The sequence below is a fragment of the Myxine glutinosa genome, unplaced genomic scaffold, assembly GCF_964187855.1.
Source record: "Myxine glutinosa unplaced genomic scaffold, kmMyxGlut1.1 SCAFFOLD_976, whole genome shotgun sequence".
In the NCBI taxonomy this organism is placed as follows: domain Eukaryota; kingdom Metazoa; phylum Chordata; class Myxini; order Myxiniformes; family Myxinidae; genus Myxine; species Myxine glutinosa.
In genome coordinates, this window is record NW_027617071.1 from 48,813 (window position 1) to 76,559 (window position 27,747).

General features: G+C 43.2%; 1 protein-coding gene across 4 annotated transcripts in view; it reads right to left on the bottom strand.

The window, feature by feature from the left end:
• LOC137415806 (F-actin-monooxygenase mical2-like) overlaps positions 1-27,747 on the bottom strand; it is an 88,012-nt gene that overhangs the window by 13,268 nt on the left and 46,997 nt on the right. For all 4 annotated transcript variants that reach the window (XM_078769037.1, XM_078769034.1, XM_078769035.1 and 1 more), the window contains one exon: positions 22,652-22,989. In XM_078769037.1, the coding sequence (XP_078625163.1) occupies positions 22,652-22,915 (264 nt within the window). In that variant the 5' untranslated portion in view covers positions 22,916-22,989. The remainder of the gene's footprint in view (positions 1-22,651; positions 22,990-27,747) is intronic.

Genomic DNA, 27,747 nt, shown 5'->3' on the forward strand with positions numbered 1-27,747 from the left:
GGCGATCATCCCTCCTTGTGGTTCTGCGGGGACGTCCTGGCCTCGGTATTGGAGTAGGGACACCCCTCTGAGCATTTCGTTTCAGGATCTTTGACACCTGACCTTGAGTGATGCCATACTGCCGAGCAATAGCACGCTGTTTCATGCCATAATTTCGTAAAGCCACCACTCCATGACAAACAGCATTGTCGAGTTGACGGACCATCTCCAGAGGAAGCGGCAATAACTTTTGGAGACGTGCAGCAGTTGTTTTCCACTAATGCAGAACGCAACAACCCTTGTATACCCGACTGTGAAGCCAATCATCAAATGCACCTGTCCGTACATTTTGCCACGCCACCTGTGATATAATCCTGTTGTTGACTTCTTGCTGCGACAGACAATCAGTGACATGGTTCTTTTAACAAATAAATCACCAAAGTGTAAAAGAAACTCACCAGATTGATATACTGAGTTAAGAAAGTAAACCCAAGTCAAGAAAAAAAAAATATTCCATATTAAATGCCAAGTCTGTATATAGTTACAGTTTTGCAATAAAGAACAACCCCTCTAGTTGATTACACGACAACATGTAGCCCGCAGTAGTCAGTTATTCCTTATTAAATGTAAAGATTAGCTCCCTTCCCATTGTGTAGTAATTAAAGCAGATATGCGTCGAGTTTAAGCAGGATTTCAAACCTCCAGGCGGTTGAACGAGGAAGCTTTCATGTGCAGGGAGGCGTGGCTAACTGAACGACCGCACGTGACCAACAAGCGACCAATGATAGGTGGTGGACACGTAACCAGCAGGCGACCAACGATAGGTCATGGACATGTCACCAGCAAGCAACCAATAGTAGGTGGTGGAACCTTCTCAAAGGAGGTTGGGCTGAACGACCGCACATCACCAACCTCGGCCAATGGGAGGCCGTGGAACATTCTAGAAGGGGTTTCCACTCGATAAAAGCCCGTGCCCATCGCACTTCGGGTCTCTCTCGTCATTCGTTCTTCAAGCTGGCTGTCCTACATGCTGGTTCGTCCATGCTGCGCTCCTCCTTCGTTTCCCGTGCTGGTTCTTCGTCTGGGCTGGGTCGTCGTCTGTGCTGAATCATTCCTCGACCGGGATCGTCGTCCGTGCTGACTTTGAAGCGGCGGTTCGTCCTTCGGACCTTCCTTCAAGCTGCGCGTCCTGATCGGCCCGTGCGCTGCGCAAGGGAGCTGGTGGACCCAAGTCAGCATCAGCACGTCTCCGGTATGAGTTAACAGGTGTGATTCATTCCCTGTGTGAGTGAGCAAGGCACCTGTTGGGATTATGATAGGTAAAAATTGTTAAGTCTGCTTCTCATTCTTTTTCCGTGCCATTATAAATAAAAGACTTGTACATTTTGTTTCCTTTCAACCTGCTCGTGTACGTCCTCTTATCCATTGGCCCAGCATCGTTCGAACCGAATTTGACTCCTCAATTAAGTCCATAGATCACGCAGTATAAAACCGCGATTCACACCGTGCAACCGCTCGGCAAACTTGAAAGGAATAAGGTGTGGAATCGCGAGAGGGTTTAAATCCTGGTCTTTCCGGCCACGCGGTCTCGAAGGTATTCGGGTCATGACCGATAACCCTTCACCCGTGGTTGGGAGATTGGCAATTAAAGTTGCTTCGCAACCCGTCGACCGCGAGTTTAGCCGCGGCCAGTGGACCCGGTGGGAACCAGGGAATTCACCCCCCCCCCCCCCCTTTAGTACGTCGACAGAACCGGGAACCGCAACAGAGTGTGTGTGTGTATATATGTATATATATATATATATATATGTATGTATATACACATACACACAGACTTGGCATTTAATATGGAATTTTTTTTTTTTGGTGGGGGTGAACTTACTTTTCAAGATGACTTAGAACCAAATGTTCATTGGAATTATGTTGAAACTATTCTAGATTTTGTTAATGTGAACTTTAAAAGAAACAAAAACCACATTTGACATTTCGAAACAAATAAATTGGTCCTTGAAAGTGATGGAAACTGATATCGAACTCAATTCACGTACAGTACTGTGTTAAACTTCTGTACGTTTTCCAGAAGTATCTCTTTATTTTGCACAAAAGCAAAAAAAAATTTCAACAAAAACAAATGCTAAATTATGACTGGGATTACGGACAGTAAAATTACAGTTCAGTACTTCGTGTAACCCCCACGAGCATTCAGGAGAGCACGTACACGTCGAGGCATGCTGTTCACGAGATTTGCCAAGGTTTGGACAGGAATCGCTTGCCATGCAGTGACAATAGTCTGCTGCAATTCACGCACAGATGTAGGCTGCTGGTCCGAGTTGTCGATTTGACGCGTTAATTCTGCCCACAAGTTCTCTATAGGATTCATATCCGGGGACATGGCAGGCCACTCCATATGCTCTACACCACGGTCAGCAAGAAAGTGTTGGATCATGCGAGCATGATGAGGCCGTGCATTGTCATCTTGGAAGACAAAGTTTCCTCGAAAGGCTGCACGAGCTAATGGAAGCAATGCTTCTTCCAGAATGACCCTGTACTTGAACTGGTTCAGGTTTCCATTCAGAACAACCAGGTCAGATTTGCCCCCTGCATGAAAAGCAGCCCAAACGGTCACCCCACCACCTCCAGCTTGGACTCTTGGCACTATACAATCTTCGTTGTGGGCTTCATGTACTTGTCTGCGCACTCGGACGCGGCCATCTTGACGATAGACCAGAAATCTAGACTCGTCACTGAAGCGAGAGGAAGCGAGAGCGAGAGGAAAACGTGATTCCAGTGTCCTGGCTGCCATTGACGGTGCTCTCTGGCCCACTGCAATCGGCGCTGGCTGTGTTGTCTGGTCAGGTGTGGCTTTCTCAGGGGACGCCTGGCACAATAGCCTGCTTGAACCAGTCGTTGGTTGACTAGCCTTCTGGATACAGGCACATTTGTCAGTTGCTGCCACTCAGCCCTAAGCCGATTAGCTGACTTGGTACGGCCATTGCAGACTAACCGGTGCAGCTGGCGATCATCTCTCCTTGTGGTTCTGCGTGGACGTCCTGGCCTCGGTATTGGAGGGACACCCCTCTGAGCATTTCGTTTCAGGATCTTTGACACCTGACCTTGAGTGATGCCATACTGCCGAGCAATAGCACGCTGTTTCATGCCAGAATTAAGTAAAGCCACCACTCCATGACAAACAGCATTGTCAAGTTGACGGACCATCTCCAGAGGAAGCGGCAATAACTTTTGTGGACGTGAAGCAGTTTTCCACTAATACAGAAGGCAACAACCCTTATATACCCGATTGTGAAGCCAATCGTCAAATGTACCTGTCCTTACATTTTGTCACGCCACCTGTGATAAAATCCTGTTATTGACTTCTTGCTGCGAAAGACAATCAGTGACATGGTTCTTTCAACAAAGACATCACCGAAGGGTAAAAGAAACTCCCCAGATTGATATACTGAGTTCAGACAGTAAACCCGTCAAGAAAAAAAAAAAATTCCATATGAAATGCCAAGTCTGTATATATATATATAATTTATAATTTATATATATATATATATATATATATATCCAGTGCCTATAGAAAGTCTGCATCCCCTTTCAAATTTTTCACCTTTTCTTGCCTTATAGCCTGGAATTAAATTGCATTAAATCAGACTTTTTCCACCTTTATTTACCCATCGTAACCCACAACTTCCAAGTGAAAAACAAATTCTACAAATTTCAGATAATTAATTAAAAATACAACACTAGAATATCTTGGTTGGATGAGTGTCCACCTCCCTTATAAACAGCAATTGCAAATTAGTTCAGGTGTAACCAATCACCTTCAAAATCGCACACCAAGTCAATTGGCCTCCACCAGTGTTAAATTGTAGTGATTCTCATTATTTCAGAATAAAATCAGCTGTTTCTGTAGGTTTCCTCTGCTAGGTAGTGCATTTCACAACAAAGACTCAACCATGAGCACCATGGAGCTTTCAAAAGACCTCCAGGATAAAGTTGTGGAAAGGCACAGATCAGGGGATGGGTATAAAAATATTTCATCCAAATCAGTTTCATCCAACTCTCATAGATACATTCAACAGCCTCTTCGTCGAACTGACTCCAACGTCTCCCGCAATAACAAGCATCTCTGTATGCACCCTCATCAATGCATGGCGCCCTTTCCTTCTTCACCCTCTTCAATGCTGTCCACACCTCCTCCTACATGATCTCCACCAATTCCACTTTCCCCCTTACATAAAACGGAAGCTCCAGCTCGCCATTGCTTCCTCTCTGGTCCAACAGCTCCATATCCTTCCCATACCTTCAATACTGCCCCTCCCCCCCCCCCCCCCCCCTTGCCACTAGCCTCTCGCTGCCATCATTAATCACAACCCCTCCCACCCCTTCATATCCTTGCTGCCCTCATCTGCCACGAGCCAATTTATAGATAATCTTCCTTCCATCATCCTCGTCCAACTTGTTGTACACCTATTTTTCCATACAATTCCTTCTCATATCTGCCGCCCTCCATGCTGCTTTCTCCTTTTGCCCATTCATGTGCAGCAACCCTGCATCCAGTTGCCCCCCCCAACCCCCCACTATCCTTTATCTTCTCTATCCTTTTCCAAACTTTAATCTCCTCAACTGTCTATGTTGCTTCCTGCAGCCACCATACCTGGTTTGTGTCCCTCAACGATGTACGCTTTCCTGATGCAATGCCACAGAAAACCTCTGCAATTCCCCTAAATGCCTCGATGTACTTTTTCCACTCCTCAAAACCTTTGGCTTCTTCACTAAGCTACTCTTACCTGGCCCTCTTTCTTTCCTTGTACACTATAACGACGTTGTCCCTGCACTTCCCCCACCATCTTCCAAATGCACCTCATCTTCCGACCCCCGCTCGCAACCTCCCTCATTTTCTTCATGCGTATAACAAACACCATCAGCTTGTGCTGGGAGGTGGCATGCTCTCCTTGATCCTCCACAACTGGCACTTCAACTGGCACTTCAACTGGCACTAAATAGACAATTCTTACCAAATCCAGGTCTTTTCTGTACTATCCACTCCTGCAAGTAATTTTGTGGCTGTCCCACTTCGGAAAGAATGAATCAGCTATGGCCATCCCATTTTAGGAATAACAGACATGAGTTAAACAAAAAAAGAAGACAGAATGCTCATGTAATTTTTGGGGGCTTTTATTGATTGGCAGATGTGGGCAGCATTGCTGCATATTTTGCTGCACAAGTAGTGCATATTTTGGGCCCATCCCAACTAGCTCTGAGACCATTAGGAGCCAACCACAATGTGTAGAATGGCATTACTTGTACAGAAGACCCTGTGAAACAGGCAGGTTACCTCCTCCCTGAAAATCATTAGTCAGCCAGCTGGGTTTTGATTAGACAACCTGCTAGCAACACGGTAATTATCCTGAAACAAGATACCCAATCACACCTGCATATTGCTGTATTATATATGTACATTCCTATATTATAGCTTCACGTTATAGGGACCTCTGCACACTCACGGGGCAAATTTCAGCATCCCTGTAGCACTGCATAACAATGCACAGAAAACTATCCTCCGAGTTACAATTCCTGCTAATTATAGTGTATATTCCCTCGTATCCGAATTGTTCAGCAAAGTCTGTGCTTTGCATTTCTTCCTATCCTCCCAATGTGCACAGTTACAGAGGTGTGAAGACATAGCGTGCCATTTGGACAAGGGACTCATCTCAGTTACTTTCCACACAACAACCGTTTTAAAACTAGAACGGCGCTCTGTAGAAAGAACATCTCCGCCAGACTGAACGATTTACGTTTTGGTATCACACTGATAGGTTGGATCTGGATCCGGATGTTCACCAAAATCGAATCATTTCGTCCTTGTCACATACCCAAAACCCTCAACTTAATTTCAGCCGAATCCGTCCACAACCTTTTTGACATATCCAGTTCACAGACAAACAGACAAACAAGCAGACAGACGGGGGTGAAAACATAACCTTCGGTGGTGGAGGTAATAATTTCCTCTTTTTTCAAGGGGTTTTGGAAATCGCTATCCACACTCAAAAATAAATTGTGCCTTCCTTTAAAAGCAATTCACTGCCCAGTGAGTCAACTACAAAGTGCATTCAAATATTATTTTGCAAGTGCACGGGGCAAAGCTTAGGTTCCTGCTTTCGGCCAGATATGAAAACACAATGTCTGGGATGATACTAATAAAGTGTCTTTGCCATGAGGCTACCACTGTCATTAAAGGAAAGAAATCAATAATGAGCAGGAAAATTGAGTATTGATAGTAACACGAACAAGTCTCCACCATTCTTATACATCCATCAACAAAAGGCACTTTAAAAAAAAAACACATGGTAACTCCCCCAGTAAAGTACCAAATAATAATTATAATAATAATAATAATTCATTTATTTTGTATAGCGCTTTTCATGAAGCCCAAAGGCGCTTTGACAGAGTGGCAAACATAATGCATAACAATACATGAAAACAACAATTGCAAAAAGACAAGAATCAATAGGGAAATATTTAAAGCAAAAGGAGGGAGAAGGAGAAGAGATAGTCAGGGGTTAAATGCTGTGGGTTGAATGTTGAATGCAGTGTTGACAAAGCTTTTACTGTTCAAAAGTAAACATTTTCTGATAAGCACAATCAACTATATTCAGCAGAAATTGGTAGGACGCAAGTCACCCTGAAAGACACCTGGATTCCATTTGGGTGAAAAACAAGTTGTGTTGTCGAGAACAGTTTAACGAAACCAAACGCTGTAACAGCTGTTTTAAATTAATTATGCATAGGCATTACAATACCCCACATGGCCAGTGTGGAGTTCCACATTACGCCCAACATGTAATCAACTTACGCTTTATGCAACTTAGCACAGAGAGGTACTCATTCCGTTTTCTACATCTTAACCTATTCTCCATCAAAACATGAATATGATTTCCAGATTCATGACAGTGAAATCTTGTTGGTCACCATCTTACTATTAATTCACCAAATGTCCGTCTGTCAGTTCGAAGGTACCGCAAAAACGCCTCAACCGATCACAACGATATTTTGGGTGGGTATTCCTGGGACCCCTGGGAGTAAAATAGGCTATATTGTTTTTCCAATTTTCCAGTTTTTCCAAACACGATGGAATAATATTTACTGATATGAACAGTGATATGGCTTTTATTGAAATTCGACAAATACTGTTTAGATTTTGATGAGAATTACGAACCTGTAGCGAATCCGGAAGTGGACAGATGCCGGCAATAGCGGGTTTGATAATATCCCAATCCAACCGTCATTCAACAATACAGTTTGTTTGAAATAAATCACAAATATCAGAAGAAAGTTTTTAAAATTTAGAACTATTCTCACTCAGAGTTAAACATCACTAATATTATGTGGTTGCTTCAACGTTTTCGGTGAATTATATGTCATTCCCATCTACACGGGCATGTATTCCTATTAACGTTATGTAAAGTACATAAATTGTGTGGATTACATCATTTGTGGATGTGATCAATTGCCAGTAACCATTTTATATAACTGAATGTGCAGGTGCAGCATCTAACTCAATATGTCGAAATGTCACACACATCCATGCCCGTGGGATTCCCACCCGTGGGAATCCCACGGGCATGGATGTGTGTGACGAATTTTAAATATATGTCGACTGTTATTTTAGGCGGTGTATTTTCGTTTATCATCATGGCGCGATTTAAAAATATATATCTCTGCATTTTCCTCTCCAATACCTCCTCACACTTTACACACACACCGGCCCATGTTTACATACATACACACACACACACACACACACACACACACACACACACGTACATCGACACACATGCACACACACACACACGTACAGACACATATACACATATGCACATATGTATCCACATATATGCACATATGTATCCACATATATGCACATTATACACATATATACATCTCCACACACACACACACACACACACACACACACACACACACACACACACACACACACACACACACACACACACACACACACACACACACACACACACACACACACACACACACACACACACACACACACACAACAACAACATGCATTTTAAGGCCATTTTCCCTGCTAGAGCGGGGGTTAGCCTACATACACATACACACACACATATACACACACACGTACACATGTCCCACATGTATATATCCCACATCCCACATGTATATACATGTTTAAAGTGTACGTGCCCTTCCCCCCTCCCCCGCCCGGCAACGCTGGGTACTTCTGCTGGTAACTAATAAAATAAAAACGAAGAAATATCTCTCGGTAATTTCATGAAACTCGGTGGAATTGGATGAAATTCGCTCGGTGAATTCACTCGGTTTATTCGGTTCGGCTCGGTTCACTCGGTTTAAAGAAAAAGCGATAATGTCGACATGTTGCCGTCTGTGTCATGTTGGGCGGTTTATGATACTTGTTGGCTGTTGGGCGGTGTTGGGCAGTGATATGGTGTATTTTTTAAAATATATCTCTGCGTTTTCCCGCGTTGCTGACACCGAGTCTAAAACCATCAATAAAAATGAAATCAGATGGTGAGTTAGATTGGAGATAAAGGCGTGAGAGAGACAAGATCCGAAGGATCGGATCGGATTTTCTTCCTGTTTTTTTTCAACCGAGTCTAAAACTATGTTAGCAACTGCGAAAAATGAAATGATATATCGAATTAGAATTGAAATAAATCTCTGTGAGAGAGAAAGACAGCACGGGCCTAACTAAACAGGCCTCAAAGCTATTCGAGAAGGAGGAGTGGGTGGAGCTACTCTGCAAACCGAGTAAGCCACACCCCGGACAGACGTCCAACAGACAGAATCATCTACGCCTATTATAATATAGATATATATACATATATTTTTAGAGATTACCTTAGATTACCTTAGGGGGGTTAGAGATTACCTTAGGGGGGTTAGAGATTACCTTAGGGGGGTTAGAGATTACCTTAGAAGAGATAGAACTGTATAGAGTAGTATGATCCATGTGCGAGTAGCAAGCCAATCTCAATGTGAAGAAGTAGGCCTGTTAAGTATAGAGACCCATGGTGACCTGGGGGAGGAGAGGCCAAGAGTGCCTGAGGCCAGGAGGACAGCCTGTGTGTGAAGACCCTCTTCAGCGGGACATAGAGCAAAGGAGCTGTTTGGCTGTTAGGGTCCGAGACGTTGAAAAGGGGTGGGGGGGGGGGGGGCAAGAAGTCATGAGTCGTTGACTTGTGTTTGGGACTGCGGGTACCACAGCCTGAAGCGTCCTCACCATCTTGTTTGTGCAGGACCTCCCTGCTGCTGAGTTGAGGGCCACACCTGCAGTGTGTTAATAAATGAAGCCATGGCCTTGCAGGAAATGCAATTGTTGTGGTGGTTGTTGCTGTGCATGAGTGTGGGAATGTTCTACTCGGTCCCATGCGACCTGATATGTGCTGTGGAGAGCAGGTAGCCCTTGAAATTGGGTATTTGGGCTCAGCTGACAAGCTGGAGCAGGTGGCATCCACTGGGAGACGTGGTCAAGTAGATTGGATTGTAAATTGTGGAAGTTAAATTGTCTGATAAGGTAGGCCTGCTTGTTTGTTTTTGGAGCCATTCTCTCCCTGCCCAGGACATCAGAGCGAGGAGACAAGGGGAGAAGAATTTTGTACATATAATTGTACATTTTTCAGTTGTTGTTTGAATCTAAGGGGAAGTACAGCAAGAAGAATAGATAAGGTAACTACGGCTCACTTCCCACAGCACCTCCTGATTTATTTTGCTGAGGTTAATTTGGCGTGAGTCTGTAAGTGATCATTTAAGTGTGAGTCAGTCTAAATGTTCGGATTTATTTTACCATTGTTTACTTCATTGGATGTAGTTATTATTGAATTCATTTTCCCTGTTTATTTGTTCAGGAATAAACCCATTTGGTTTATTAAAATCTTTATGGTTCTTGTGATTGCTCCAGCCCATGCGCACGAGGGTAATATACCGCCGTAAATTGAACAGAGCCTCGGAGATAAAGCCCATTTCGGTCAATTCTTTCAGGGGCGGTGTTAACCAGCCCATGAACAAGACAATATACTGTCGCGTTACTACCCTTGGTGAACACCTTAAGGTAGCACGGATGACCAAACGAGCTGTTACTCCGAGGTGTTCAGTTCAAATGGCGAATAATACGGGTGGGGAAGCGAGAGGGAGGGGGAGTACCAGAGCCTTACCTTCACGGATCCCACCGGTAGTCCTCAAACCTGCAAAAAATAACTCAAATGAACACAAAATTAAAATGTCCAAAAATACCGGCTTTATTAAAAGAAATGCCGGTAATACAAAATAATGCCCGGTAAATAAAATCCTAAATGGGACGTCCCCGCACACAGATCCAGTACACAGACAAAGGGAAATACAATGACATATAAAATAAACATGTGTAGCTTTAATTGCACTTAGCTCAATCGATCAGCGCGTCTCGCCAAGAATCGTCAAAAGATCATCTGAGGCCTTGGCGGCGTCTTTGCGCGCGAAATGCGCTCGCTGGCGCGAAGCAGGCCTCCCTGTGGATCTCCTCACTCCGGGCCTCGCACGTGAAACGAACATGAGTTATCATGCAGCTCGTCCTTCTTGCTTGGGGGAAAACTGCAGCTCTCCGTCCACGGCTCTTCCGCCTCACGAACACCAGCCCAGTGCCGGAACACGGCTGCTCGCGATGAAGCCTCCCCGTGCAAAGAGCGAAGCACAACCGTCCACTATGCTTTTGGAATGAGAGGCGCAAGAGGGAACGTTCGCTCTCAATGCCCAGATGCCAGACGAACAGGGGAACGAGGAGAAGATGCCAGCACACAACCGTTATTGCCAGACCCAAAACCGAGAAGGGTGAGGAGAGGAGCAACCACGACCGTTCGTAATAGCATCCAGAACGAGAAGCGGCCAAAAATGTCCGCCGCTCCAACTACTTTGTACACGTCGCTCTGACGTCATCTGTCGTGCTTCACCCATCAGCGTGTGCTTCTTACCAGTCCTCCCCGTCAATCAAAACCCTGACCAATCACTGCCCTTCTGGGGGTGAACGGAGATCTTTCGTCCCGCGTGCTTCCAAAGTCAGGGTTGTCAGCGGCAGTGCTTAATGCATGACTTCCGGTTAGCTTTTTAATTATTGGGTTTAAATGTGGGTGATTGCGTGGCTTGGCTATGTGTCTATGGTGTGGTACCAAAAGGGACATACGAAATAAATTAGAGGTAACGACGTACAAGGGATAATTACCCATAATCCCCGAGCTAATTAACATACCCCACTCCTCGTAATGGGGACGAAGATACAAACTTAACCCGACAGTCCGGTCTAATACAAAATCCCTACTTATTACATGAGGTGGTTCTTTCTTCTTCATGACAATCGGAGCACACTAATCTATACATTCTACCTGGTTCTAAGGTAATCACTGGCTACCCCCTACAAATGTAACAATACTAACACACGCACGAGGGTAAGTCAAAAGGTATTCGAATTTGTTTTTTTTTTGTTTTTTTCCCAGAATTGTATACACTGCTGACCGTTGATGGTGCTGCAATCACCAAGCGTAGAGATCGCTGCTTTATGGGATTGGGAACGTCATACTCAGTTGTTCAGTTGTAAGCATGCTAAAAACGTGGCCCTACCACTTTCGACTTGCAGCAAGGAAGAGCAATGTGCTATTGTTTGTTTTATGTGGGCAGGGTGCTGTCGTTCGTTCGCCATCAGCTAGTAATGTTATGCTTACAGTGTTCTGAGATTCATAAGGTCAATCTTTCAACATTATCAAGAAAGGAGAACCACGGTATCCAGTGCAAGGCATAGTGACATGCTACGTAACAATCTGAAGTCAGCGATTTAAACAAAATGCAGATGAAGGCTGTCATCACGTGTTCATTTGCTGCATGACAACGCCCGCCCTCATATTGGTTGCTAAAGTATGGAAACCAAACGTGACTTTGCGCCCAGCCGATAACCTTTTTGCTGATGGTATACAAAAGCTTGTGCACTGCTGGACCAAGTACATCAAAAAGCAGGCCGATTATGTGGAAAAATGAGACCTTATCCAATATTGTAACAGGTAAGCAAGACAACATACAAATAAAAATTGCAGATAATTGACTGACACTCCAACATATGTTACGCACACGCACACGCACAACTAGAATCACGAAGGGTATTTCCCTGATAATGCAAGAAAACTTGTACTCTTTGGTTGTCAATGATTTGTACCGATTTGCCTTTTTCGTGAAATGACGATATACTCTTAAACTGACTGTGAAGTATCTCACAATGCCTTGATCATAAATAAATGCATTCAAAATACTGTTAAAAGAAACAGCAGACAGCCCAGGCAAATGCAATTTGTAGGAACGAGAAACAACCCATTCGGGAGCACTGGCAAGTTGCCTCCCCCCACACGTTTTCTTAAATTTGTGCCCATGACCTGACCGTGGGTATTACTAACACATATAGAGAATTTGGTGGAGATTGGGTCAGCCCTGTTTTTCCTATGATTTTCAGATGTACATAAATACACAGAGGACAAAAAAAATGGACAAAAATAAATGGAAACACCAATGTAAAATAATTTAATAGGGCGTTGGACCACCACGTTTGGCCAGTACAGCCTGTATGTGCCATGGCATATAGTCCACCACCATCTGGAATTCTGCAGAAGGAAAGTGGCACTATTATTCCACAAGAAATTCAATCAACTCAAACCTGTTTGTTGGAGGTCGAAAATGCTCTCTGAGGTGTCATTCCAGAGTATCCCATAAATGCTTGATTGGGTTCAGATCTGGGGATTGAGAAGGCCATCACATTTGGATAACATCAGTGTCATGCTCAACAAACCATTGGGTGACCAACACGCTCTGTGGATGGGAGCTTTGTCATCCTGGAAGACACCCCCCCCCCCCCCCCCCCCCGGCAGGAAAGAAATGCTGCAGCATGGTGTGAAGATGATCACTCTATCATTAAGTAGCGATTGGCATCGACCTTGCCAATAAGGGAATGACTGCACCCAAAGCATGACAGGAAAATGTGCCCCACAACATTACAGACCCACCAGAACCCTTCACTGGTGGAACCAATCACTCAGGGTTGTAGAGTTCTTTAGGTTGGCACCACATGTGTACTCGTCCTTTTGTCAAGAAGGTGGTGAAGGACGATTCATCTGACCATAACACATTTCTACACTGATCGGTAGTCCATCGCCTGTGCTCTTTGCACCACTGGACTCACAAACGTGCATTGCCAGCTGTGGCAGGTTGTTTGCGCACTGAAACCCAGCCGACTATGTTATCCCAGCCATTTATGAAACTGGCTGCTCAAGCCCAAGGTTGAAATTTACTCAATTGATCTGCAGTTGCTCGCCTGCTTTGCCTTGCACTTCAAATTAATGCGTACATTACGATACTGGAGTATGCGCGGAAGCCCACTGTTGCCCTTTGATGATGATGGCTTTCGCTCTGATTTCCATGCAGACATCACCTTTGAACCGTTACTCATGAAATATCAACAAGTTGAACTGTCTGTCACTGATGCTCCTGCCAAACACGCCCCAACAATCACCCCTCTTTCAAAGTCACTGTGGTCTCCTCTTGCAGCTATACCAGCCATAATTAGAGGAAACCAGGCCTGTGCAGCATTTCTAAACATGACTAAGCATGAGGGGAGGTTATTTACTTAATTAACACGTGCCACACCTGTGTGGAAGCCATTGCTTTCAATAAACTTGATGGCCCTTGTTTACCCAGGTGTTTCCATTTATTACTTGCAAAATCGAAGATTTTTCAAGTATGTTGGTCGGTTGCGTTTGTGGTTCTGTCTGTCTGTTTGTTACTTGCCGGAAAAGATTCCGGCAAGCATGTTGGTTGGTGTGTTACTTGCCAGAAAAGATTCCGGCAAGCATGTTGGTTGGTTTGTCTGTCTCTCTGTCTCTCTGTCTCTCTGTCTCTCTGTCTGTCTGTCTCTCTGTCTGTTTGTGCGCAGTACTGCGTCTACATCGTTGCACATAGAATCGCCATACTTTACACACATATTTGTCTTGCCCTGGAATAGACTGTGCCCAATTTTTAACTCTCGAGGCCCAAGGTGAAGCTCAAGGTCACCCTTGCTCAAGGTCACCCAAGCTCAAGGAAATCAGAGGGGTCGAGTTTTCATTTAAAATACTAGCTACGGTACCCGCCCTATGGGTGGGGCTTCAATTGGGATCTAAACAGTATCTTTAGAATTTCAATAAAAGCCACGATAGCCACGAAAAGAATTTCAAATGAAGCCTCTCCTCAGTGAAAGACACATGAAAGCCCGCTTGGAGTTTGCAAAAAAAGCACCTAAAGGACTCTCAGACTGTGAAAAACAAGATTCTGTGGTCTGATGAAACCAGGATTGAACTGTTTGGCTTCCGTCTGGCCACTCTGCCATAAAGCCCAGATCGGTGGAGTGTTGCAGTGATGGTTGTCCTTCTCGAAGTTTCTCCCATCTCCACACAGGATCGCTGGAGCTCAACCAGAGTGACCATCGGGTTCTTGGTCACCTCTCTTACCAAGTCCCTTCTCCCCCGATTGCTCAGTTTGGCCGGGCGGCCAGCTCTAGGAAGAGTCCTGGTTGTTCCAAACTTCTTCCATTTAAGAACTATAGAGATATAGAGGCCACTGTGCTCTTGGGAAACCTCAATGCAGCAGAGATTTTTTTTGTAGCCTTCCCCAAATCTGTGCCTTGACACAATCCTGTCTCTGAGCTCTGCAGGCAGTTCCTTCGACCTCATGGCTTGGAATTGGCTCTGATATGCATTGTCAGCTGTGAGACCTTATATAGACAGGTGTGTACCTTTCCAAATCATGTCCAATCAATGGAATTTACCACACGTTGACTCCAATCAATGTGTAGAAACATCTCAAAGATGATCAAGAGAAATGCGAGGCACCTGAGCTAAATTTCAAGTGTCATAGCAAAGGGTATGAATACTTATGTCAATGTGATATTTCAGTTTTTTCTTTTTAATAAATTTTCAAAACTTTCTATAATCCTGTTTTCTCTTTGTCATTGTGGGGTATTGAGTGTAGATTGATGAGGGAAAAAATGAATTTAAACTATTTCAGCATAAGGCTGCAACATAACATAAAATGTGAAAAAAGTGAAGGGGTCTGAATACTTTCTGAATGCACTGTAGATAAATCAAATTCAATGCTCGGAGCAATGCCTTATAGCCTTTGGTAGCAAGGCGACGAAACATAAACCCCTCAATATTATTTATACCAGACTTTCGGGTGCAATTGTTACAGTGTATGCTCCGAGCCTGGGAGATAGGCGGTTCAAACCGACCCTGGCCGAGTCATACCAAATATTATAGAAATGGTAGAAATGGTATGTGTCGCTTCCTTGATTCACACAGCATTCAAAAAGCATCGAGAACAAACAATCACAAGTTGGCAACCACTGCTCATGCTTGTTGGGCCTAATGGCCTCCTCTTCCGATGAAGCTTCTGGGAAGGGAACTCATATTATATTAATGTTAGCAACACAGAAGTCCACCACATGCTTCTTTGGAAAAACAATATTGTGGAATCAATTTCTCAAGATGGAAGGGTAAACTGAATGAGGGCCACTTTAGATCACTCCATAAAGATCACAACAAGCAAGTGTCCATCCTTCGGCCAGAAACCATCTTGATAATCGAAAGGCTGTACTCTCCAAACAGCCTGCTTCCTCAAATCCATGGTGGTGCTTTGCCAAGTCAATCGCTGGTGCTACCCCACCATCCCCTCTCTCAACTCAAACAGCATCACTACAGACCCTGCTTGAGATAAGGAAGGATGTCCAAACTCAAGTTCTTGTCTCTAAATGTCATGCAGACAAAAGCTATGAATCCCGCTGTCACTGTATTACCCTCCTCTCTACTGAGCTTCATGTATTTAAAGTTGGGATAGTTCAGTCCTTCATGATCGTGGGCCCAAATTGCATCAGTGTGTCTCAAAATGGACACACACACACAAACACACACACACAAACACACACACACACACACACACACACACACACACACACACACACACACACACACACACACACACACACACACACACACACACACGGGTTTGAATCTCAGTCCAGCTAAAAACTGTCATCCAGGCAAGGTAAGTCATCAATGTGGGTCCCTCGGTCGGGCGATAAAGTGGGTGTTCCGTCTACCGGCATTAGTTGGTGGATGATAAAAATCCTACGATATCCTTCACGAAGAGTAGGCGAAACTATTCCAAGTCAAACAAGCCAGCAGCTATCGCCAGCACCACGGCAAAATTGCAACAAATTCCTGCCCTAACTACTGCTGGGAAGGCAACAGAAACCACCCAGTATAACCTTGCCAATAAACCTTTTTTGGCAGCACCAATGCTCTGTAAAGACACATATACACACACACACTGTATACATATATCCATCAAGTTGTGTCTGACTTGTGGTGATATTCACGATCAGATTTCTCCAAATATCCCCATCCTGCACTGCTTCCCGAAGGTCGGGTAGAGATGGCTTGGTTGCAGCCTTTACCTCATCCATCCAGCACAGCACATCTTCATCCTTACCCAGCATGGTTGACTTCTCCAGACTTTCGTTTTCTGCACACATTATATGTCCAAAGTATGACAGTTTCTGTTTGAGCATCCATGCTTCTTGTGTACATGCTGTGGAAAAAAAAAAATGGAAACACCAATGTACAGTCATGTGGACAGTACGGCCTGTATGTGCCATGGTCTAAAGTCCCCCAGCGTCTGGAATTCTGGAGGAGGGATGCAGCACCATTCTTCCACGAGAAAGTCGATGAACTCACACCTGTTTGATGGAGATGGAACCACCATCTCAGGCATCGTTCCAGAATATCCCATAAATGCTTGATTGGGTTCAGTTCTGGTGACTGGTGCTCATATCGTATCAGATGGTGATATGTCATATCAGACATATCAGGTGCTCTGACATCCCCATGACTTTCAGCATAATCCACATCAATTCATGATCCACGCAATTGAAGGCTTTGCCATGTCACACATACACACCTTTCCTTCCCACTCCCACTTATTTCACAGGTTAATTCCTCCACTTCTATGATTTATGACTTGTAAAACCAGATGGTTCTCTATTATTCACTTTCATGTAGAGATAATTTGGGTACTCTCCACACCTTGAACTCTTGGGATTATGAGAATTCCAGGACCACAAATCATTCCGTAATGTCCCCCCCTCCCCTCTCTCCCTGTGCATTCTGTGAGTACAACCACCCATTGTGAACTTATTCTTTCCAGCAGTTCATTCTCCTAATGTTCCCACTTTCAGAATATGATTTTTTTTTTTCTAACTGCTGAAAATCTTCCTATGCACACCTCAAATCCAACCACCAATTTACAAGTTATCCAATCCAGCGTTTAAGAGTGCACACAAGTCAAACAAGCACACAAAAAAACAACCACCTTTAGAGGCCATCTTTCCCCGCAAAGCGGGGGTTGGCCTTTTTCGGGAACCATGGTTGTTGTTGTTTTTTGGTCCCCTTTTTGAAGCAATGTTTTACGGCCGGATGCCCTTCCTGACGCCAACCCTTTTTGCTGCCTTTAACGACAAACAGGGAATTACCAGTGAACTGGTACTCAATTAGCCGACCTCGGAAGGATGACAGGCTGAGTCAACCCCCCTGGCGTTAATTCAGCGATCGACCGGGATTCGAACCCAGGATCCTAGGATCCTAAGCCGGCACCCTAGCCGCTAGCCCAACACCAGGGTTGCACACAAACACACAAACAAGCAAACAAACAAGCACACAAGCAGTACAACAATTCCCCCACTTCGAAACTATAGTTTCCATACAGAGAATTGGCATATTTTAATACGACTTGGAATACCCCCACTCACACCAGGAGTAGCACTATATGATGCACATTTACATAAATAATTTGCGTGTTCCCCCTTCTCGGGCTGCAGATTATTGTCAAGAAGTGCCTTAAAAATGGCGGAACTGGCAACCAGCTTCCTACCAGCTACTTTTGGTATTTTTATAAAGTAGGGGCCTTGACAAGTTCACAAACCAAAAATACCCAGAATACCTCTGGGGAAACATGCTTAAATGACGTCATCAAAATGGCTGCCAAAATTGTAAAGTTTGGCATTGTGTACAGGTGCTGACGTGGTACCTAACCGTTTATATAGTAGTTTTACTGTCGAGAGAAAAAACATCAGCCTTTTCCTGGGATGAACACTTTCATTTGTGGAGAACCAGAGAATAAAAAGAAAGGAATAAAACTTACAGCAGCGAATATGAAGCCAGCAGAAGTTCGTGAGAATGTGCTCACAACAATGGTTCTGAATACAAAAATGATTCCCAAATACTTCACCGTGCAGTTAGTATTATTCGCAGAGACATAGAAAAATTACAACCAACAACTGAATACCCTAATACCCAAGAAATTGATATTAATGCATCAGCTGCGTTTAATTTAAATATTATTTAAATATCTAAATTAAATTATTAAATTAATTTAAATGCATTGCATTTAAATAAATTTATTATTTAAATATTATTTTAAATATTATTTTAAATATTATTAAATATAATTATTAATATTATTTTTAAATATTATTAAATATTAATATTATTAAATAGAAATATTTAAATCAGATGCTCGTATCATTTTATTACAGATCAGGACACAGGGAACCTCAATGTAAAAAATAAAATACAAAAACTTAATAAAAATGGAGGCCATCTTGATGACGTCACTTGAACATGTTCCCCCAAGGGGATTCTGCGTATTTTTGGTGTGTGAAGTAGTCAGGTCCCATACTTTATAAAAAATATCAAAATTAGCTGGAAGGAAGCTAGTTGCCACTTCACCCTCATTTTCATGCTCAATCTGCAGCCCTATCTCTCTAACTCCGGGGAATATAAAATCGCTTCATCTTCCAAAACCTTCTCGTGCACCTCTCCCACTCCCACCCCACCCCACCCCACCTCGAGTACAACTGGAGGAGATGTACTCGAGGTGGGATGGGGTGGGAGTGGGAGAGAATCAATATAAAATTGCTTAATCTTCCAAAACCTTCCCCTCACCCTCACCCTCACCCTCCTCCCACTCATCAAAGCAAACGAGTATTCACATATCGAAACAGCAAAATACTGAACGCTTTTCCCCTCCCCATATCATGCTATAACCGACTTCACAGAAACAAGTCATGGTCGCCTGTCCAGTGTCCAACTCACAATCCTGAGAGATATGCAGAAACCCCATTGCATTGCAACTCACAAGTGACTATGAGCAGGCTAATTTTGCCATTAAATGACCGGAATCCAATAATATTCCTGATGCATATATACACTGTTAAAAGTAAATAATGATAGATGTTTTCTTTCACAATGTGGCAAGATTCCCGGAAGTCCTTGGACAAAGACATAGGTACGTATGGTCCCTGGTCGAGTCTAAGAGAAAATAGTCAGAAGTAATCACAAGGACCTGCATAACCTCGTCGGTAAAGGTCCTGCTTGAGAGAATGCCACAGTTATTTGGGCGGTGTATAGACGGCAGACCACTGCCTCAAATCGCTGAGGCCTATCTTGACAATGCCCGTGACGTCTATCGGCAAAAATCCTTTTAACCGTCGCTTTGGTCATTTTACATGTACTTGCACCTAGTTTGATTTAAAGCTGTTCAGCTGCAAGTATCACATTTGTACCCAAGATAACCTCTAACCTTTGATGCCGAAATCTAATCAGTTCATTTTTCCTCATAATATATGCTTGTACTAAGTTTGGTCCAAATCTCATCAGTGGTTCACAATTTAGTGCAGTAACATAATTTTTACCTAACATAACCTCTGGCCTTTAACCTCATGACCCCAACATCTAATCAGTTCATCTTTACCTCATTATACATACCTGTACCAAGTTTGACTTGGTTCCCTTCAGCAATTATTAAGTTATCACAGTAACAAAAACCTATTATAGAAACTGAGCTTTGACCTTGATGCAGAAATCGAATTGGTTCATCTTTGTATTTTAATATATACTTATACCAAGTTTGGTCAAAACCCCATCACTGGTTCACCAGTTGGCCTGGTAACGTAATTTTACTTAACATGACCTCTGACCTTTGACCTCTTAACCACAAAATTTAATCAGTTCATCTTTACATCATTATACATACTTCTACCAAGTTTGACGTAGATCCCTTCAGCCGTTCTCAAGTTATAAGCCTATTACAGACTTGGACATTTGACCTATTGACCCAAAAATGGAATCCATTCATCTTTGCATCATAATAATACTTGCACCAACTTTGATCAACATACCATCACTGGTTCCGAAGTTATCATGGTAACAGAATTTTTACCTAACATAACCTCTGGCCTTTAACCTCGTGACCCCAACATCTAATCAGTTCATCTTTACCTCATTATACATACCTGTTCCAAGTTTGACTTGGATCCCTTCAGCCATTCCTCGAGTTATCACGGTAATGAAAACCTATCACGGACGGACAACCAACCAAACTGGCAACACAAAAACATAATGCCTCCGGCGCCTTGGCATTTAGATTAAATATGTGCCAAAGAGAAGATAAATGAAGAATCTCAGAATGAGAATAATTTTGAAGTTCCCATAAACCAACTTTTAAAATATATATATATATAATTGACAGAAAAAGCATTGAAAAAAACATGCAAACATTGAAGTAAAAAAAATAACATATCAGCTTATTGAGTCTCTGAAATCCAAGCACGTAAAGGAGTTTGACACAATTCAGCCAATAATAATAAAAGAGAACAAAAGGAGTTTGACACAATTCAGCCAATAATAATAAAAGAGAACAAAAGGAGTTTGAAGATTATGATCATGTGTGCAGAAGCAACTATCTGCTGGCTTGCATCATTTCTGAGGGTGTGGACATAACACCGATTCCGTGCCTCGCCCTCTCACGCTGCCCCGCTCCCTTTTCCATATATACTATATTCGAACAGGAATTTGACATTTGCCCACGCTACTGAACCATGCATTTCTGTCTTTTTCACAAGACACTGTGTGTGAGGCCTTTAATGTCTACCACCAAATGCAAAGATGGGAGAGCTGGATAAACACCCCACGACTTTGAAGTTGATGGCAATGCATGGGGAGATGAGTAAAGTTTTAAGGAGTGACATTGGAAAAAGAGTCTGAAATAATGAGCGTTTCCTGGTAAGAGATTGTCACATCTATACAACAGCAGACTCGGTGGCGTAATGTTTAAAGCATCTGCTCTGAGTCTGCAAAGTCGGCGGTTTGAACCCGACCCCGGCTGGCTTATACCAAAGACTTTTTAAATGGTATGTGCTGCTTCTTTGTTCGACGCTTAGGATTTAAAAAAATAATAGCACATGGATAAGCACCCATAGGTTGGCAAGCCAATGCACAAGCCTGATGGGCCTAATGGCCTCCTGTGTTGAAGTTCCTTGTATTATTAGTCCCCTACCTGGAGGGGATTATAAGTTTGCTCCCCGTCTGTCTGTTAGCCCGTCTGTCCCACCTGTGGTTTTCTGGACTTTTTTCCCTTACCCTTTGACATATTCAACTGAAACTTGGTGCATGGCTTTATTATAAGTTACTTAACAAGTTTTGAGTTTTGGGGCGTTTCGCCAATTTTTGACAGAGTTATGTACTTTTTGCATGGAACAAGAACACTCATTCATTGGGACCAGTAGGGGACATGTTATTGCAAAGCATATTCTTTCTTATTATCATCAACACCAATGTTTACCGAAAAAAGGTCACCAGAATGTTGCAAGTGATACTTATTTAGGACAGTGTGCAGTGTGGAAAGAAATAAGGGATGGCACTGCTACTCAGTCGGAGGAACAGTGAAGGACAGACAGATAAATCAGCCAATAGGACATATGCTTAGCGAGAGAGCGTGTATCAAATAATCGAAAACATCCCAAAAGTTGTACTAAAAATAAAAGACAACAAACATGTCATGGAATGTTTTCGATAAATAACAAGAAAGTACATATGTTAAGAGAGTTCAGCAGCTGCAGTTGCTTTTGTCCAATTCCCATTCCTATCACCGCAAGCACATCGTTGCTCTCTGTAAGACAGTCAATTCAGCCAACGCAATGACAAACTATAGTGTTGTGTGAAACAATGTAGAGTGGGCATCAGTTTATTTATAATTTTTTTTAAAAATAATTAAGTTATTTATCTGCACTGGCAAGGTTTCTGCACACAAGATGACTTTTAAAAAGGGGGGAATAGTTGAGTTCGTGAAAGCGATAAATCACATACAGTATTACACAGAGGCTGGCATGGGTGAACGTGATTTGTGGCAAAAAAAAAAAATATCACAAGCACAGATCACCATTTTGCATTTAAAACAAATAAATCCCCATTCACATAAATTCACATCAATCATTCATTAATGCTTTCAAAGTAATTCATGTAGCTTATTGGAATGCTTTAAAACATTGCGGAAGATAAATCACTTAAAGTTATTTTGGAGCAATCTTCCACAGCCACCCCCATTTTAAATCAAATCTTATAAATACAAGATACCAGCACTATCTAAGGAAGTAAAACAAAGACGGCTAATAGCCATATAGAAAAAGGCAGACAAGGAGGAGTTTACCATGCATGCCAGGGTGTCTCACCTTAGTGTTGATGCAGACCTTGCCCTTCTTGTAATCCTTGTGCCCTGCACGTTTGTCTATCTTGCTCCACAGGCTCTTGGCACGCCAATAACTTAGCTTAGACTTAAGCTTTGGATAGAAAGTCCGAAACTCGCTAGGCTGAAGGCCTATGCGATCACACAACTCATGAAAGGCACGCAGGGTCCCTTTGCAAGTTGTCGCATGTACGAAGTTGTCAAAGAGTGCAGAACATTGGTTGTATTTGTCGTTGGGCACGTCTCCCATTGTCTTGCGGCTCTTCTGCCGCTTAAGCGTCAGAGCCGAGCAGTGGATGGAAGTTTTCTTGATGCATCACAGCCCTGCAATGAGAAGTGGCCAAGAAAACAAAAATTTGTAACGTAACCGCCTTTTTGCGAGAGAATTGCTGCCAGAATTCAGCATCATCTTCAGATGCTGGATTTGCTTGGAATGACTGGGTGTATTAGTCATAGAACAAAAGCAGAAGAGGATGAAATGTAAAATATACTTTGTGACTTTCCTCCATCAAATTTGCACTTAAAAGCCCGGATGATTAAACAAGATTCAAAATAATAAATGTTTAAAATAGGCAAATAGGCACACCCGCATATAATCCAATCATTAAAAACTGAAACACAAATTTCCAACTGAAGGTGAGCAATAATCCATGAATGAGTAAGAAGTCTGCCAATTACATCGGTAATGTAGAAGAAAAAAAAGGTTTCAAATTTCTTCACATGTAAAAAAGAAAAGGACTAATCCGATTTAAGAAGCACTTCATTTACAAGTGGAATCATCCACTTATGTTTGCTATGAGTGGAAGCCTGCACTCAACGCATCTTTCATCACCCAAATCAGATGAAAGGAGCCGGAAAAAAGTAATAATTATGTTCGTAGATCGCTCGATATTAATGCAAAGAAGCTTACAGAAACAATCCAACAAGTAGACAGGAAATGGGCAATGCCACATTTCTAGAACTAGCAACGGTACCCGCCCTATGGGCGGGGCTTCAATTGGGAAGCCCAAATGAAAAGGCAAAATATCAGAAATTGATGGGTTTTTTTTATTTTTATGATTCATATAAACATCCGTTGAATCATATCACACGCAAATCATCAAAATTGAAACAGTATTGTTATGAATTTGGTAGAGCAACATCTAGAGCTAGGTAGATCTGTATAGGTAGGTATTCGACTGTCGTGACAGGGACTCTACATGTAATAAGTTCTTGATGTTTAGGCGTTTGTCGGGGTAAGATGTATGATTGTGGATCTACCTGGAGATTCGAGTGTTAAGTAGTGAGGGATTAAAGGTAACGCCCCTGTGAGTCTCACCTAGTAGTCAAACCTTTGTCCATTATGGCACTGCAAACCACATAAACATTAGTTAGGTCCTTAGCGCAACATTAAATAATTCCTTTCCCTGACAATGACTTCGGAACAAACGGACAGGAAACCAGGCCAAAAACACCGCCACAATTGGCCGCCACAGTTTACACCTCCAAGGCCTACAAACCTCGCCTGGCACGTGTTATAACACAAGGACCGCGGGGTTGGGGACGGGAGAGTGGAGTGATGCCGCAGAGGGCGTGACCTGGGCGAGCCGGCGAGTTGGGAGGCTTTTATTGGCTGAGGAGTGTGCCAATGTGACGTCATCGGCCAGAGATATTATCGACGGTCGGACGCCATTTTTGGGCAGTTGGCACTTGGCAGTTGGCTGCCAGCACTCCCGCAGAGTCGAGTCGAGTGGAGTTCAAAGGAGTTCACGGCTTGAGAGGGTCCCGGTGCGATCCAGAGTTTGGAGAGTCGTTCCTGTCCCTGGTCAAGTGGAGTTCGTTTGCTTTGTGCAGCCCTGCGTTGGACCTTTGGAGCAAGTGAGCTCGTGGTGTGGGTGTGCCGTTGAACCGACGAGGCCTGGTGGCGCTCGGAGGCGGACGGGGAGGGCCGCGGGGCCGTGTTACACTGAAGACGAAAGGAGCCAGATAAGCCCGAGCTCCGCGTTTACACTTTACATGACGAGACGTGTTATTTTCGTATTCATCTCCCTCGTATCGTGTTTGATATCTGTTGTGTGTGGGATCCCAATTTAGGCTTATTAGAGTTATTAGTATTACCGGCGCGTGCTTTTTCACTGTCTACTTTTCATGAATAAATCCTTGTATTATTTTCTATATATATATCTGAACGCAGTTTCCTGTTGGATTTTAATAGATAAGGCGGCGGAGCTTTGCTGTGTCCCGTCCCACCATTCCGCGCGTTTAACTTTAGTTTCAGTGTTTGATTTGGAATCCGCTATTGAGTTCTCGCCTCGGGAGTTAAAGCCTCGCAATTGGCCATCCGCAACTGTGGTGTTAATCACGGTTGCGTGACAGTATCTTTAGAATTTCAATAAAAGCCACATCACTGTTCATATCGGTAAATATTATTCCATCACGTTTCAAATCGTGATCGATACACTATGATCGTGATGATCATGATCGTGAATCGTGATCGATAATCGTGTTCACAATCGCTATGTCGTATGTACTCCCGATACGTGTACCAAATTCCCGATACGTGTAACTGTACCAAATCAACAGTCAAAAGCATTTTGAGTCGATAGCTGTTACGGCCTTGGCAAGATCGATGGAGACAGCGATCTGTTAGCGTATTCACCACGCAAATAGCTATGTGGAATTCTCTCATGTAGAGATTAAATGTTACGGCTGTTACGGCCTTGGCAAGATCGATGGAGACAGCGTTTATTATACTTTTAATGAAGGACACTGTCTCAAGCCCCAGTCCCCATCACGGATGGGGCTCAGCGGTTTACCCGAGCCCGACGGTGAAGGGCAAGGTACACGCTGGCCCGTCCAGTGTAGCGCGCGTGCGGCCCCGGACATCGAAGGGCATTAAACGTTCATTAAACATTAAACGTTAATTAAAGGATTACGAAACGAAAAACATTACGAAATTACGTTCACACCGTCACGTCAAACACTACCGTGAACAGCTACATCGTCACAATGAGAATATCGTCACAATGGACGTTATGCGAACGTGAATGTTATGTGGGAGTCCAAACCTGAGAATACTGGAGACCAAAGCTGAAATTGGAAAAACTAAATAGCCTATTTTACTCCTGGAGATCCCAGGATTACCCACACAAAATATCGTTTCGATCGGTTGAGCCGTTTTTGCGGTACCTTCAAACAGACGGACAGACATTTGGTGAATTATAGTAAGAAGATTATTTTGATGTACAAAGAGGAGACATAATCATTGCCTTATCATGCTCAAGCACATTGATATGGCCAATCTGCACAGGTTTCTGCTCGCTGCAGAAATATAAATAAATAACAAGTAGAGCTAGATTCAAAGTGCACTGCCCCCATGCCAAATAAATAAATAACATATCCTACAGCAAGTGACATTGCTGGGGAGTCTTCTGTGCCCGGCAATCCAGCCTTGTAGCACGTAGAAACGGAATTGGGAGGGGATGGTGTACAATAATTGATCGATTGTGTAATTAAAATAAATAAATAGTTATCTTAAAATAATTAATTTACGAATCAATTGGCTACTAGTGTACCTCAACCACCACCCTTTCATCCAAATCTGTAACTTTTTGGAAATTAAGTAAGTAATCGAGTAATTAAATAACTAATCTATTAATCCATAAATCTATAAATCAAAAATACCCTTTACAGACAAATCACTTGGTCATTGTTGTGTCCAAATATCAGCTTCCGAACTCAAAATGTGCAAGAGATATTTCCCAGAGAAATAAAATGAGTACTTAATAAATCGATAATAATTAAGTAATTAATCAATTTATTGGTTAATCAAACAACAAAAAATAACGTTGTTGCCAAAGCACTTGTTCACTATTGTGCCCAACTTTCAGCTCCTAGCTCAAAGGAAAGCTGACATATCGCCTGATCAAACAAATAAGAAAAAGAAAGAAAATGAGAAAACAAACGGAGTGAAAACTGAGTACCCCCTTTCAGCGTATGTCATCGCCGGACACCCTTCGGTGCCTGGCAATGACATCATGCAGTGCCTGGAGATGAAAAAGAAAGGAGCGGTGTACAAAAACATAGCACGGCCTATTTTCACTGTGTAATTATTGAGCAAGTTGAGTATTTCCCTCCAAATGTGAAGCCTAATCAGAATCTGTCCCCTATTGTATAGCACTTAGTGCACACACCTAGTTGTGTCAGGTTAATAAGAGTAAACGGAGCAATAGTCAACTAGTGGTGTGTTGGGTTCATCAAAAATGTAGTGGTCTGAGAGGGTCATTAACCAGTGTAGCAGCTACATTCAAATGTGAGGTGTGCACAGAGGGAGCTGCAGATGGAGGAAATGTTGAGTTGGATCTTGGAGACGGCGTGAAGCTGGAAGGTGTGAAAACATTTTGCTACCTCGGAGACATGCTGAATGAAGAAGGTGGATCAGACTCGGCAACGGTTGCTAGAGTGAGATGTGCATGGAAGAGGTTTCGGGAACTGAGTGGCGTGCTGATGAGGAGGGGAGTGTCGTTGAAGCTGAAGGGAAAGGTGTATGCTGCATGTGTGAGAAGTGTTATGATTTATGGGAGCGAGACATGGATAATGAACGTCGAGCAGCAACGAAGGTTGGAAAGGGTGGAAATGCGAATGGTTCGATGGATGTGCGGAGTATCGTTGAGAGAGAGGAAGACAAATGATGAATTGCGAAAAATGATGGGAATAGAGCCTGTGATTGATGCTGTGAAGAGGAACAGGTTGAGATGGTTTGGTCATGTGTTGAGGAAGGATGAAAGTGACTGGTTGAGAAGAGTGATGGAAATGAATGTAGAAGGAAGTAGAAGACGGGGAAGACCGAGAAAGACTTGGCTAAAGATGGTGGAAGAAGAAATGCGGGCAAGGGGGTTAACAAGGAGAGATGCAGAAAATAGGGCAAAATGGAGAAGATTGTCATGGGGACCGCAAGGCTAAACCCTGCTCTAGCAGGGAAAAATGGCCTTAAAATGCATGTTGTTGTTGTTGTTGTTGGAGCAAAATGCTAAATCCTGTTTGACAAGACTCATTGCACATTGATGGAACGTGCATTTGACGCGATTAGGGTGTGACACCTAA